Source organism: Cystoisospora suis (assembly GCF_002600585.1).
Source record: "Cystoisospora suis strain Wien I chromosome Unknown contig_31, whole genome shotgun sequence".
Taxonomy (NCBI): Eukaryota; Apicomplexa; class Conoidasida; order Eucoccidiorida; family Sarcocystidae; genus Cystoisospora; species Cystoisospora suis.
In genome coordinates, this window is record NW_027152833.1 from 24,507 (window position 1) to 39,768 (window position 15,262).

The 15,262-nt window shown below is 56.4% G+C and overlaps 2 protein-coding genes across 2 annotated transcripts; one reads left to right on the forward strand and one right to left on the reverse strand.

The window, feature by feature from the left end:
* Positions 1-733: 733 nt before the first annotated feature.
* Positions 734-7,774, reverse strand: CSUI_000083 (ap2 domain transcription factor ap2viii-5). Its single transcript, XM_068060317.1, has 5 exons — positions 7,180-7,774; positions 5,204-6,692; positions 4,639-4,710; positions 4,046-4,322; positions 734-3,407 (listed from the first exon to the last, which is right to left on the reverse strand). The coding sequence occupies exons 2-5, from the start codon at positions 5,258-5,260 to the stop codon at positions 1,153-1,155; spliced, it is 2,661 nt and encodes an 886-aa protein (XP_067927708.1). The 5' UTR covers positions 5,261-6,692; positions 7,180-7,774; the 3' UTR covers positions 734-1,152.
* CSUI_000084 (bicoid-interacting protein bin3) lies at positions 7,591-14,067 on the forward strand. The gene is made up of 2 exons (XM_068060318.1): positions 7,591-13,204; positions 13,386-14,067. Exon 1 carries the CDS (start codon positions 8,580-8,582, stop codon positions 10,659-10,661), a length of 2,082 nt encoding a protein of 693 aa, XP_067927709.1. The 5' UTR covers positions 7,591-8,579; the 3' UTR covers positions 10,662-13,204; positions 13,386-14,067.
* The last annotated feature ends 1,195 nt before the right edge of the window (positions 14,068-15,262 follow it).

Sequence of the window (15,262 nt, forward strand, 5' to 3'; positions counted from 1 at the left end):
TATAGCGTATCAGTAGAGCGTGTCCGGTTCTTCAGTGCACTCAAAAGTGTCCATTCTCGAGCGCGGTCAGTGTGGCTCCGACCAGACTAGTGGTGAGTTCCGAAGAATGCCGCGCTGTGATTGCCACATTGAAACCTGCGAGCACTGACGGAGGAATGAGAGCCATGACCAGAAGGCCCCCACCTTCAGGGTGAGGTTGCCTGCTGCTGGGGCCGAAAGTGCGGTCTCGCTTGTAAACGCCAACGTCGCGATGGGTCTACCGCGAATGCCAACGCACGGACTAGATAGCTCGCCGCGCAAGGCTGTCGAGCTGGCTAGCAACAGGTGGAGCAAACACAACAGCTGACCGGAGTTAAGGAAGCGTCAGTCGCCCCAGCTTCGTGGCTGGGCAGGCTCTAGCCGACGCTGGCGATGTCCGGCCAACAGGTTGTAGCTAGGAGTCCTCTGCCAAAGCAGCACCCGGGGCACTGGTGCCTACCAACAGATCACTGCCTTCCTCGGTACGACGCCTGGTGAGGGTGAAGGCCTGAGTCTTCCTGCTACGCGACCGGAGAGGTCGGGTCCCAAGCCTCCAGTGAATTCATCTGGGCAACCGGACGAGACAGTGACATGCCGGCAGCTGTGCGTTGTGGCAGAATCCGGCTGACAGGAGCGGGGGCGGGCAGTTCCGCAGTTACGGAAATTACACTACTGTCGAATTCAACAGCCAAACAGCGAGATAGAGTCGTCATGCCTCCCGGCTGTCGTACTAGCCTCTTAGCAGAATTGCAGTCTATGACGCCAGCGCAGGCCTGTGGCCATGTTGGCGTCTAGGCCTGTCAGACGCCAGTCTTACGAGAACATCCGAAGCGCAGATGCGAGCCAAGAAGTCCCCGTCGCTTCGTTTGAAAATGGAAAAGAGGAATCAAAAAGCCAAGGGGGACAAAGCAAGAGTGCACCGACGCTGACTTTGAGCATACTTGCGAATCGTTCATCCAGTAAGTCAGGAGGTGGGCGGCTGTCTGCACCTTCCTCCTGGCCGTTCGCCCGTGGAGATGGGTACCGGCGAAGTGTGTGCGACTGGTCAGACAGCTAGATAGCAACTTAGTTTGACATTGATCTTATCGTGCAGTGTAACCGGTCAGAGACTTAGCCAGCTGTTTGAACTTCTGCTCATTCCTCGGATCGGTCATGACGCTGACCCTCCCTAGCGCTGCCCGCTGAATCGACCCCAGCACTGGAATAACCTAGCGAAGATCGGACAGAGCCGTACGGAGGCCTGCCCCTCTTCTTTCCTCCCTCGTCCTCACACAAAACGGGGGTTAGCCCCTTTCTTTTCCTGTATTCTCTATCATTACCCCCTTTTTCTTCACGATGTTCCACACACGCAGCAGAGTGCTGTGTACCGCCCCTGTCATCACTTCTTCTCTCAGCCGGAGAAGGACGCGGGCCCAGCATGCTCGACCCAGTTCGACTGTCTTCACACCTATTTGAACACGCGCTTGGGTCGCTGGTGCCGTCCACTATAGCCCGCTCTATATCCCAGTCTCCACCGGCGTTTAGAGCTGAAGGCAGTCCTCTCCGCAGTGTATCGAGGATACTCAGCCCGCTGCTGCATGCCTGCACGGTGGAGGCCGCCGCCGTCGGACTGTCACGAGTCGGGCAGGCCTCACGCAATGTAGGCCCTTCTGCGGAGGGCGAAGGCGCGGACTCGGTCGCACTTCTTCCTCTCTGCTCCGCGACAGCGCTGTCTTTCCGTTCATCACGAGGCATCAGGAGTGACGGTTCGGTCTTCACTGTCACCTGAAGAGGGGACGCACGACCTGGAAGAGACAAAGGTGACATGCTCACCACCCCGGACACCCGGCACCCTCCGTCAGGACCACCTGGCTCTGCCGCGCGGACTTCGCAACTCGGCTCAGCAGCATCAGTCTCTTGGCGAGGCGCAGCCCGTACACTTACAACCAGTGACTCAGGTAGACGGCTCAAGGTGCCCGAAGCCGGCTCGCTGCTCGCCACTGATGACTGCCCACTGTCCGTCTGAGGAGAGACTGTTGAACTCGTGCTGGATAGACCGTTACAGCACGGAACTCCCTCCTGTGCATCGAGTGATGGATGCCCCCAGACTAACGGTACTTGATTTCTGTGACCGCACGAGTCGCTTGGGGATGCGTTGTGGCACACAGCAGTGCTCTCTGCACTGCTTTGTCCGGTTTGCGCGGCCAAGACAGTTGCAGAGTCCGCCATGATTGGCTGCTGCGCACCATCAGCTGCGAGTAACTTGTGCTCCGAACGGGAAGCCCCGCCAGGTGGAAGCAGAGACGCCAGAGAGTGAAGTTTGAACAAGCCCTCCTGATCCTGGTCTGGCTGTAGCGCTTCCGCGCCGTTCTGTGGATCCACGTCGCATGCTGTCGCTACTTTCTGCTGGCGCTGCCTAAGACTTGCAGTCAGCAGCAGACTGCGAAGTGTGTCATCCATTTCCGTGTGCTCCAGCTCCCCCGTCTTCACATGGTAAGCCGAACTCTCGCCCGCTCTTCGTTCTTGTCCCAGCAGGACTGGAGAGCGAATCAAGCCGGCGTCTGGCAACTCTCTCTCCTGGTCGCACTTGATTCCATCCGAGGTCAGTGAGCCCTCCTTGTCAGCGGGGCTCTTGTTTTCTTCTTGTTCCATAACATCGGGATTGCTCTCTCTGAGCAGAGCTCTGCCTTCCGAGACACGAGCTGTGTCGGTGCTACATCCGAGACGCCTCGCATTTTCGGAGGCGTCAGCCGCTGACGCCGCCGCAGGAGGCAACGCCGCCGGTAAAGTCTGTTCAAAGCCTTGGGTACTTGCAACATTCTTCGAGCAGAGCGCATCTGGGTGGGCTTCTTTGTGCTGATTCTCCTGTAGCAATTGAAATTGCTGAAGCAGCAGGAACTGCTGGAGAGTGTTAGGCTCGACGTGGTTCGGATCCTTTGGCTGAAGCAGCATGGCATTCTGCTCCGCGAGCTGCAGTAGTGTGAGTGCTGTCGCTGCAGCCGTGGCTGAGCTCACGTTACCATCGCCACCACCCGCCCTCACCTGGACTCCTCCTCCTTCAATCCATCCCAGCCCTCCTCCGGCTGCAGCGTTGCGCTGCAGCGCAACAGGGAAGTGGGGACTGCCCGACAGCATCTGAAGACCAAATAGATCCGTAGGCACCTGGCCCGTGCACGACGCCGGCGGAGGCCTCACCGAGGGCTGGCCGTGGAAACAGGCGGCCCCTGGTGAAGAGCCGGCAGCCGTTGCTGGCGGACTGGCTGCTGCTCTTGCTGTGGCTTCAAGCGTTGCCTGGACCGTTGAAGGATAGATCCAACCAGGTGCTGGGTTGATACGCTGGTAGCCTGGCTGGGGAGACGGCAGGAACGACGGAAAGGTAGCAGCCCCTCCCTCGGCGAATGCTGTAAGACCTGACGATGCAGAAATAAAAGAATCTTGCAGCGCAGCCCACAATGAACTACGGGTCGCTGTTCGCCATGTCGGTGCAACGCTCTACGCGACAAGAGTTCAGGGGTGTCATATCATACGCCCTGCCGCGGAAGAATGGCAGACACTGAACTGACGCGGATTTGTCTGCGCGGCGCTCCAGGCACCAGTGTACGGTCGCGCCTACGGCGCCATCTCGATGCGTTTCCGCCACTGGTGCTTCATGGGATAACACATGTGCCCCATCCCGTCTGTCGTTCTTGCGTGTCAGTCTGCAGGAGGTGCGTCCAACTGAACGACGCAATCACAGGGAGACAGAGCGACATGGGACGCGTGAGCCGGTGTTCTCATGGTCGTATCATTACCGACAGCCTGTTATGGAGAGTGGTCTTTTCTGGTCCCGAAGTGGCTTCTCCACTAGCACTGCACGTAAACGGACTGCCAGTGTGCCGTTCTGAGACTGCTTGTCGAGTACGTGGACCGTGGCCTCTACAGCGGGCGAGACGTCGCAGCACTGTTTGCTGCACGACTTTCCATTACTGCCCTCTCTGTCAGCCGTTCCTGTTTGCTTCCCAGTAAGTGTGTCTCGCTGCGTGCGCGGAACCATCCGTCTTGTCATTACCCAAGCTTGCGTCAGGCGGTTTCGTCGTGGCCGAGAAAGCCGCCAGAGACGGGAAGAGCGCAGACGCACTGCCGTCGAAATCCATAGTGCTCAGAAGTCCTTCGGCTCCTGGCACAGTGGGAGGACGCATAGACTTGAGAGCGATTGCATTGGCTGACGAGTTCGTCAACTTGCTCCGAGAATATGGCGACGCGAAGGACGGAGGCAGCCTGCCCGTCTGCAACATATACGCCTTTGCCTGCTGGGCTGCATCCCACGCACCCGCTACCCCCCATTTCTGGAAGCGTAACAGAGAAGCACAGACACACTTGTTCAGACAACAGCTACAAAAGCCAAAAGATAGTGGGCACGAGAAGCGATCAGACGTTCTTCTGCCACTCGGCGACTAGCCCGGGAAGCCACCACAAGACACACCCGACAAAAACAACGCGTGACCGCGTATATCTCTGGCCGATCGCAATGGCTCTAGCTCCGTTCCGCGCGTCAGTGCAGCTAGGGCCCATGCGAAATCTGGAGACTGGACTGCGCACTGAGACACAGGCGTCACACCGACAGGAGGATGCGGCAAAAAGCCTTCCTACGCAGTGACTCACTGTCAAGGAGAAAGACTTCTGGTGCCTGCCACAATAAGGACCAGAGAGAATGCGATAAACCAGCCGCACCTCCTGCATCAAGGCAGACACAGAAACTTCACACAGACCGCTATAGCGCAGGAGTTTCACGGAGGTATGCTCGCTTGATGGCCCTCTCATGGCACCGCAGCGGTGTAAGGAAAACGCCGCAAGTCCGAAGACCACGGAAGCAGGATCTTGCCCGAAATCTGCGGTGGGGGGTGATTACGGCGAAGAGGACTTGGACCCTGCCGCATGCCCACCAAAGCTTCACAAAAACGTCTACATCTTCCTATGAGAGCGGGCGTTGGCGCGACCCCTTCAGCGTAGTCTGCTGGGAACGTGACCAACAACTTTTACTTCAAACACCCAGCCGGAGCGCAAACCAAAGTCACAGCAGACTGGAATACACTTCTAGGCCACTTTCCAGTAACCACTGCATCACAAGAGCATCGCAAGACGCAGCAGGAGATGAAGAGGACCCAGGAGAGTGCACCGACTCGAGCTTATAGCTTGCCGTAGGCCTGATCCTACACTGGAGACATACCTTTTTGTTTCCCGGCTGGTAGATGTGGCCGGGCTGTACGTCGTGCACCTCATTCATCGCGCTGGGGCTTCTCTTGCAGGCCGCACCGGTTTTGTCGCAGCACCTTGGCTTTCCCCTGGCTTCGTTCTATCTCGCGAAGAACACCAAGAAGTCCTTCTGGGCCGTCTATAAGTGAGTAGAGGCACTGCCGACATGAACCTACTGCTGTTGACAAGTGTTTCCCAGGAGGGCCAAGAATCTTTCTTTAGACATCCTAAACAATCGCCAGCCGTGCTCGAATACTCTTGATAAGAATCGCAACAAATAAAGACGTCAGACAGAGGCTGGCCAAGAGGCAATCACGCACTCAGGGGACAAGAGAGGGCCGCAGACTCCGGGTCTCCGTAACTTCAAATGCTGCCCGGATTCCCGAAACCGCTGCCGGGTGAATTCGCGAACACCGTACAACCGGGGCGATAAAGCAAACTTCTTAATAAAAGTACGGTCGAGCTACAGCACGCACAAAAGCATCACATTCTATGTCACATCGACGCCGAAGGTGAGCAAGCTGGGCGAAAGCCGCGTAACTATTGAGACATGAGATCGGACTCTCAGCAGAGCTGAGACGATTGCCGAGCTGCTCGCTTTCCCTGCCCGCTTCGCTGCACGGGATTGACGTTTGAATAGCTTGAGAAGAAAACTGCCAATCCACGCCGGCCCTGGGTAGAAGTTTTCCCGTCGCGCCTTTCACTCCGCGAAACACGACCAGCTCACTGAATCGACATGAAAAGCTGTTGATGCGAAGCTTCCTCTCTATACTTGAGAAAGCGCTAAGTAATGCCAACAGTGGTAGCGAAAACGATGACGTACAAAAATGTCAGTTCTTGGGTTCCCGAATGAGGTGTGGCACACCAGACGCTGACCCCACCGACTGCGCAGAAAAAAGGGGACAAACACCTGAAGAAATTATACCACCGAAGGTGACTTCAAAAGTAGCACCCGCCAATCTGTCTGCGTACCGAAGCAGATGCCTCACGCGCAGGGGCACCAAATAAGAAGCGGCTCATGAAAGGCAGGTGTATCGCCGGACCTTGCCTCCGATCCTTTCCCGAATGTAGTCCTGGAGGCCACACATTCTGTCGAATATACCAGCAACCACGGGCAGCACGCTGCATTGGCCTGTGTTGTGCCCAGATTATCAAACCCCAAAGACGCTTAGCCGAATTGGCTCGCAACCCGGGCTCCAAATCAGGCCCGCTACACTACCCAGCAAGGCTTAGCGTCAACCAGATACCGGGACCCTCAGCCTTCGTCACCGTAAGCTATGAACTAGCGCGGAGCGCAAAACGCGTCTTCTATACACTTGGATCACGCAAATGCCTCTCGGAGTTGGTCGGGTAGCCGTGCCGACGGCGTCCAGCCTGCAGATGGCAAAGCCCGTACAGGCGCCCCTTACAAGGTCCTTGTCTAACAGGATCCTCAAATTCACTTTGGAGCGTGGCTCCCCCATCTGCAAGACAACAGCATCCACAGGGGACATAGGAATGCTCTTTGTGATGAGCTTGAACAGTTAGCGCGACATTTTTGAGCAGGGCAAGAGATCCGGCCCTCGAGCAGACTCTCGTTGAGGGAGTGTTGCGGATGTGGGCACCGTAAGTCCAATCTGAGTTCCACACGAGCAGAAAAGCGGAAGGTTTCTCTCGAACCGGTTTGCAACATTCGGCTAGCCCCCAACACCAAGGGCGCCCTCCTTCGGCATCGCAGTGAGAAGCCATTTCGATGCGGTTCGAAACGTTGGAGGGGGTCCAGTTGACTGGGGCAGAAACAAAGAGATGAGATGCTAATTGATCACGACTGCCAACTGTGAGGAGGATCCCTGAGACTGGCTAAGGTCACGGCGGGACAATTGGCGGTGGCGCGAGTATCCCATGGGACACCGCGGAAGATTGAGGTGCAGCAGACGTGCAAGCATCACAGATGCCCCTAAGCGAGCTCACCCGAAGAGGCTGGAGGAGAATTCGAAACCAGCACGGCGTTGAGGCAGCGATAAATGATCTCTCGAGGAGCGAGGGGCCCTGGGGCGAAGGAAGGCCGCTACACTAGCGCCCCACCTTCCCCCCAAGAAGAAACCGTTGAAGGGCAGAGAGCACCTACGGCGGTGACACACTCTTGCGTGGCGCTGACGCTTCACTGGAATGCACCTCTTCAGAAATTTCCAACCTGAAAGTAGTTTAACTTGCAAGCCCAACGCTACGCCCCTCCGGGGCTTTGACAAAAAGCATCAGCAAATGTCCTCCCAGGATAGTCTCCTTCGGCTTCCCATTTGCAGCCATGTCGTAAGGGCGGCACACAGATGTCCCCGAAGACAGTAAGGGTTCTTCCTCCGTGTCCAACCTTGTGCTGGTGGTGGTTCATTGGTGGTCATCACTCGTGGGGCAAAAGAGCATCAGCGCTGACTAGCCTCTCAGTCTCAGTTCATTGAACTCTGTAACCGGCTTGCTCCACTGGGAGCAAATGTGAGATAGCAGCTGTGCAACTTGATCGAAGGATCATTCCGGTTCGCTCTGTCTCATTGATCATGGACTACAGTGGTGCGAGGAATTCGAGCTGGATGGAAACGACCGTAATGTGCGCGGGTCGTTGCCCGGCAGCAGCTCGACTTTGACACGGAATCAGCGTAAAGATGCATGCAACTTGTTCACAGGCTATCGCAGACGTGCACAGCATCTCCTCCGATGCCAGAGACACTCCGGAGGCGCAGCTGGGGTGGTATCTCCCAGGAGCTTCAGTAACCTGCCGTCCATGGAAGTCGCAGGGTACAGGAAGACCGTCCCAACTGTGGATGGCGTTTTCTGGCCCGGGACTGGCTGCTTGTCCTCAGTGGTCGTTCGCCTGCTTTCATTACACTGTTGGGCCAGTTCAAAGACAACACCGTCCCACGTAGTGGCATAAAATTGCTCGAAGGAGGACATCACTCGCTCTCGGCCGACTTCTCCGAGTGTCGCTGGCGTCTGACTGCATGGTGGAGTCTGCGAGCGGCCTTTGTAAACAATAATACGCCCGGCGTCAGGTGAAGCGTGGACTATTCGTAGGATAGCAGCTTCCTTTCCGCTCTGTCATTTTCCTGCCTGGCAAGCGGCCACATCTTGTCGGTTCGCAGTGGTGTTGAGGACAGCTTGTAATACCTCTGCGGTGGCTCCCAGCGTCGCACGTCGCAGGGCGATGCGCCGTGTCACAGTGTGACAGTATACGCGCCCTGCCGTGCCAGGGAACAGCAGAATGGTTGGTCTACTTTGACGTGAGGGGAGCAAGTGTCAACGAATTCTCGCCGGGATGGCTCTTATTCAGGCAGTCCGCCGGCGGTTATCACAGCGTACAGGTGGTCTTAGTTCCGTCAATGGAGAGACTCGCACACCCACACCGCCAGTCGTCTACGGAGAAGGAGGGCTGTTCCAAAAGGAGGAGGCCATGCTTGTATGGAAATTTCCCAGCATATTATCGCGGTCGACGTGCCTTCTTGTCACCAGGGAGTGTTCTTGCGTCGCCGGGTGAGCAGGGGTCTTCCGATCGTGGCAACGGTAGTGTGGCAGCAAACACTGAGGCGAGGCCTCCAGGACTGCTCGCGAGAATACCTTTGCCGTGTGTAACCGGACAGGGTACAGTTTCCCGGCCTGCACAGGCCGCTGTCCGTGTTTGCTGCGACGGAGCACCCGGTATCGATGAGCGGCTACAGGCAGTCATGTCTGCTTATGGAAATGTGTTTCATGGGAAAGACGTACTTGATGTCGGCTGCAACACCGGGGCGCTTTGCTTAACCATTGGAGGTCTTCTGCATGCTCGACGGGTTGTTGGAGTCGACATTGACGGGGGACTTATTGGGGCAGCGTCGCGGGCACTGGCAGCTTTGAAAAGGACGGCAAGCGAGATTCAGTCCGCAAACCACCCCGGTCCGGGGAGGGCAAGTGGCTCGTTAAACACCGCTGATCTTTCATCTGTCGCTTTCTCGTACAAGTCTAGGCACAGGCCAACAGGAGATTCTCCACCCGATTCGCGTAGGCGCAAGATCCCGAAAGCTCACGCTGAGGCCTCGGAAGAAAGATGGGGAAGCGCTTGCGAACGGGCCGAGTCTCTGTTGGGCCACGAAGGATTCAGTCGTCATCCCTGTGGGGCTTCACCTGGGGAAGTGGCTGCCGGCCAGGCATCGCAACTTTTCGGCCCACTCTGGAAGGCTCTTTGTTTAAAAGCGGGGGATGACTCCGGAGAGCAATGTATTCCTGGAACATCTGACGCAGTGAATGAATGCCCTCACTTCCCGGTGAGCTTTCGGATGCCGCCTTCTGACCTGTCAGCAAGGGTCCGAAGTGGCGATATAGGCGGTGGGACTAACACCGCTCTTGAGTCTATCCGTGCTAAGAGGTTTCCTTTCAACATTCTGTTCAGGGTAGCAAACATCGTGAGCGGCGTTGGGTGCTGTGAGCCTTCGACAGGTCGGATCACTGGTTCGCCTCCAGATGAAGCACCTCAGTGCGTTTGCAGGCTGATGAAGCTGCTGGAAAACACCAACGCTTCCGCGGCGCCGCCGTTCGAACGTTGCTCCTTTGACGTAGTCGTTTGCTTCTCTGTTACAAAGTGGATTCACCTCCACCACGGCGACTATGGTATACTATTCCTTTTCTCGAAGCTTCACGCACTCGTGAAGCCTGGGGGACTTCTTCTTCTCGAGCCACAAGACTGGGCGTCCTACCGACGCGCCAGGCGTATACTGCCGGAGTTCAAGCAGCAGCTCAAACACATCAGCCTGCACCCGAAGACTTTCACCTCGCTCCTAACGTCGCACTGCCGGCGCCCTCGTGAGACGGGCACAGGCTGCTGCTTTTGCCCCGAGGAAGAGGGACAAAATCCGCCTGACCATGAGCCAAGCCGGAAAAGGGGAACCCGTGCTGTCACAGACGAAGCCAAGAAGATGGACTCATCACTGCCCCGGTCAGGAGAGGCGTGCGGGGAACCGGCTGTGGGATCTGCTGCTGCGCGTCGACCCCCATTTATTCTGGTTGGGACAGTACACCCGTGGAATGCCGGGCGCTCCTCGCTGACAACGGAGAGGGTAACCTCGTGTAGTGCGGTAGCGTGCATGCCCAAGCAGCATGTGCAAACAGTCGGTGGGGAACGGCGCTGTGCGAGCAAAGCTCCTCAAGGAAAGAAAGAACACTCGGACCTACTGGACGTGCCTGAGTCCTCTCGCGAGGGCTTTTCTTTCCCGCCCCCTGTACTCCCCGTACATGAAGACGAGCAACCTAGTGGCCGCGACCCCCGTGGCGGGGCGCAACTTGATGAGTCGGAGAGAAAGGGATCCAAGGGCCGAATGACCGACAGACGTGTCTTTTTGTTGCGGAAGCAGGCATTGTTATTTTCGCCCTGCTGTTGCGCATTGGTTGCATTTCCGCACTTGCTGAACAGATGCCCCGCAGAAGGTTCCTAACTTCGCTCAGCTAGACTGGATGGCACTTCCGATTGGCCTGTCCAAAGTAAATGAACACGCCGGACCGATTCCTGCCATAAGTGTGACCTCGTTATACACGGTGCCAGTGTGTTCGTAACTCAGCACAGAAGTTCGGTCAGGTGGCTCTGGGATCATCCTGTGCTCGGCAGTTGCCCTTTGTCAGCGATGAACTCTCCTGAACAAGGGCCGCACGATCCCGGCTACCTATGCCCGTTTCCGACTTCAGTAAGCAGCTGGAGGGACCGCAGTGATAAAGAGCGGCAGACAACGCAGTTTGGCTCCGCATACGAGTCACTGTACAGAGAAGTGCCGTGTGCCAGTGGGGAATCTTGGGTCTTGCGGGGACATGCCGATGCCCCTAGATAGATAGGTGCCAGGTACGAGTGGACAGGAAACGAACGGGGATCGAGGGAAGGTCCACGAACTAGCAGTGGGCGACTCAGGCTCGATGGGCTCGCTGCTCCTGGCATTTGTACTGGCTGGTGCTTTCTTCTTTCTCCTCCCTCTGTCGGCAGCTACCATTGTCGATGGAAGGCAGTCTCTGCGCCATGAGGCGTGGCCATTTGCAGGTCGTCCTGAAGCGTATCACCGCATGCTTTCGTCCCGCAACGGTCATTGAGCGCTTTCTGCGTTGGCCACGAGTCTAGTCTCAGAGGCAATCGCTGTCACTCCTTTCTTCCTGTGTCCGGACTTGCCAGGTTTTTGTCCTCACGAGGTCCAAACCAACTATGAAGTGTCCTCTCCTGCACGCCGGCCTGGGTTTGAGAACTCCCCTCCGCTGCCAGGGCTGCTAACTGGGAGCGCGTCTTGAACCACAACTCTGGGTAGTTCTGGACTGGCACGCAGTAGGGCTCGCGGGGGCCGGAGACCAAGAAGCCCTTTATTCTGACTGACTAGTCATGCATTACTCTGTTATACAAACACGCCCTCTTGAAAGCTGGCTCCTCCGCGTCGCGTGCCGCAGGCGTTGCCAGTCGGTTGAACTCAGGATGGAGTTTCCTGCGAGCACGAGTCTACGATGGGACAGCCACCCAGGTCATTTCGTTTTTCAGCAGCCATATCTAGCAGCGTGCGATGCTCTTTCGTCGTAGCTCGCCGAGAAGAGAGATCAGAGCGAACCAGCAAACCCCCTAGATTCTTTTTGTTATAGATGGAGGGCGATCGCCGAGCAGAGAAGGCTAAGCCTTCTTACTGAAACAGAGAATGAACCACAGTGAGTGGCAGAGGCCATCTGGCGGATCCTAATCGGATCTGCTCGCCCGGCCGTTCGGCGACCCCCGTGAGATCATCCAGTTAGAAACTGCTGGAACAGGTTCAAAGAGGTTCGCCTCTACAGCGTTAAGTAACCGTGCAAGTACCCTTGAGTGGCGCCGAACGGCACTACACGGGCGTATCATGTTTTGACAGCTTGGGCCGTCTCTTCAGGTCGGAGGATGCCCGGTACTGTTTCGTCAGACTGGAGTCCTGAGAAGGAAAAGCATGAAATGCAATGTGCCACTTCTTCTCAGCGTGAGCGTGAGTATCCTCAGCGGTTGTGAGGACGCCCCGTCGCCCGGCATGCGACTACTCATTGCGGAGGCAACATAGCATCTAGGAGTCTGGTCAACGACCGCTATCGAGATCCCGTCTATTCCAGAAAAGAAGTGCGCTGATACTGCCATACAGTTGAGGATTCGCAAGGATTCCGCCGTCTGCCCTCCTTGGTTGGAGTTATGTTTTCTTCAAAATTCCTTTCAAAGCACCCGTTGCGCTTGTGCATGCGGGGTCCTGCTGTCGTTTGCAATTAAGGGTCACTCTCGGATGTCTTCCTGGAGCGTTGGCGCAATGCCTAGGGATGACCAACTTTTTTGGAAGTACAGTGCTTTGTTCGATCCGAATGCACGGAGCGTCGGATCTCTTCGTCTAAGTAGCACTGGGTCAGCCCGTCTGAAGCACTTATGTTAAAACACGGGGTGCCAGCAGCCAGCAGTCCGGAAAAGTTTTCTCAAGACGCTCGATCAAAGGGAAGGGCCCGTCCCTGTTGATCTTCGTGAGACCATGGATAAAAGCCGCGGAGGCGAAACCCGGTCGCAGGCGGGGGATTACGGGAGGGCAAGGTCGCGAGATCGAGGCAGATCTTGTGAGCGACCTTGTTCGAGAGAGAGACCTCGCGACCGAGGGAGATCACGTGATGGCGACCTAGTTAAGGGGGAAGTGCCTTCAAGAATGTCGGATCGTCAAGCCGGAGTTGGGACATCTAAACGCGTATCCCGATCCGACAGGGACAGGTCGCGAGAGAGGCCTCGAGATAGGCCGAGGGACAGATCGAGGGAGAGGCCGCGGGACAGATCGAGGGAGAGGCCGAGGGACAGATCGAGGGAGAGACCGAGGGACAGATCGAGGGAGAGAGCGAGGGACAGATCGAGGGAGAGACCGAGGGACAGATCGAGGGAGAGACCGAGGGACAGGTCGAGGGAGAGGCCAAGATCGAGGGAGAGGGACAGGGGCAAGGAGAAAGCAGATAAAGGACATGAACTACTCAAGTAAGAGCACACTGCGGTGGATCAGTTCGCACGTCCCTGTTGAACGTGTGTGACATGCATCATGTAGCCACGCTTGATATAACTGTGTCTGTCTCATGTAAGTGACCGCGCCGTTGTGCATGTCGCAGTCATACCTCTCAGGTCGCAGGGCTTTTTCTCCTCTCTTCATGTATGGTTACAGTGCGTCAAATGAAAAGTACACGTACAAGGCAGATCGGCGAAGCCCTCTTCGGTCGCGGAGGTCCACATCTCCTACTCCTCACCTGTCGTCGCGGAACGCCGACGAGCGACCTTATCGCTTTCGGCGGAGTCGCAGCCGCCCTACGGACCCTTCCAGCAGATCACGGAATGGACCAAGTGTGACGGAGAATGGTTTTGGAATGAGCCAGCACCGGTTCGACAAACTGGTGCAAGAAGAAGTTGCCCGGCGAGTTGAAGCGGAGGTTCGGAGGCGCGTCGAACAAGCGTTGAATTCGCCTGAGTTTCAAAAGGAAATTGATGCGCGGCTGGCCGAGGAGCGCGAGAAGCGGGAGAAAGCCTTACAGGACGACATCGAACGTGAAAAGTCTCGCATCCTGGAGGAGTTTAGGCGTAGGGAAGAGGAGGAGAAGCGTTCGAAACAAAAGCTTGATGATATACTAGCGGAGAACGAGCGCAGAGTTCGGATGGAACAGCAACGGCAAGCGGAAGAGCAAGCAAGGGCTGACGAGGTTCGGCTGGCAGAGCTGCAGCGACTCCAACTCGCACGAGAGGAAGAACGCCGGAAAAAGGCACTTGAAGAGAAGGAGGACGAGGAAGCTGGGACACAGCCACAGCCACGCCAGAAACTAGCCTTCAAAATGAAAACAACCTCAATCTTTTGAGATGGCTGTTGTCCTGTCGGTACAGGATTTTGTAGGCAGAGCTCATTCACAGTTAGCCGTTGTGTTCGACTTCACTTTGTTATGGCGCATTCGTTCTTGTGTAGTCTTGTCTTTCCATATTTCTAAACAACGCTGAACCACAGTATACTGCTCTTCAGAACCGCTACTTGTTGAGCCCCTAGGCCGTGTGAGTGACTCCGGACCGGCCAGTATGGGTAAATAACAGTACCGGGTACTCCAAATTATTCAACAATGGGGGCAGCGGGAGCGGAAATTCGGACAATAGTTTTTGCTTCCGACTTGGATATCCGAGTATTGTCGTTCTTCCTACGAAGTACTCGAGGGCCATAGAATGCTGGAATATTCCGGCGCGGGCACCGGCGGCTATAGACGAGGCATAATTCCAGAAGCTACGAGAAGTGCTGCAGTACTGCGTTTACGTCCTCATCGGGCTCTGTCCAAACAACTTTAGATCTGGTAGGACGCGCCTATGCCACTATGTCGGAAGCAGCCCCCGCTCGCGCCGTATTACTCCACTGCAAGTAAGGAGATCGAGTCCTGGACACACTCGCGATTGCGCAACTCCCGGGTAGCTGACGCCCAATGCTGGCACCGAGGTATCAGAGTGCACATCTGTCTGAATGGCAAACCGCATCCCCGACAACATACCTCGCTGCCTGCTTTTCGGAAGCGGCGTCGCGACCCTGTACATACAGCGACGTGCCACTGACAAAAGAATTGACATTCGACACCCGGGGCCGGCGTGAAAAACTCAGAGCGCTTTTCTCTACAAGAGGGTCGCAAGCACCCATCCAGATCTCCTTTCTTCTCTTTAGAAAATGAAAGCGGCTGCACTGTGCGCGCTTCTTGCGCTTGGCCTGGCGGCCACTGCTCATGCTAAAATGAACAGGGACGATGCGCTGCGGTCCCGTGCAGTGCAGTTTCAGCACGTTCTGCAGCCGCTTGAGCCGTCAGCCGAAATCGTGACAACCAGCACTCCAGCTCCCCCCACAACACCCGCTGTTGTGCCTCCGCCGCCTGTTGTGGAGATCATCGAAATGCTGGGCTGGCAATACACGAACTCTGCTTACATATACGCTCTCCTTGCTGTGACAATCCTGTCCGGCCCACTTTACTTCTATTTTACCGTAAGAGGCATTTAGCGTGGAACCCTAGACCCTTTTTCATTTTGATC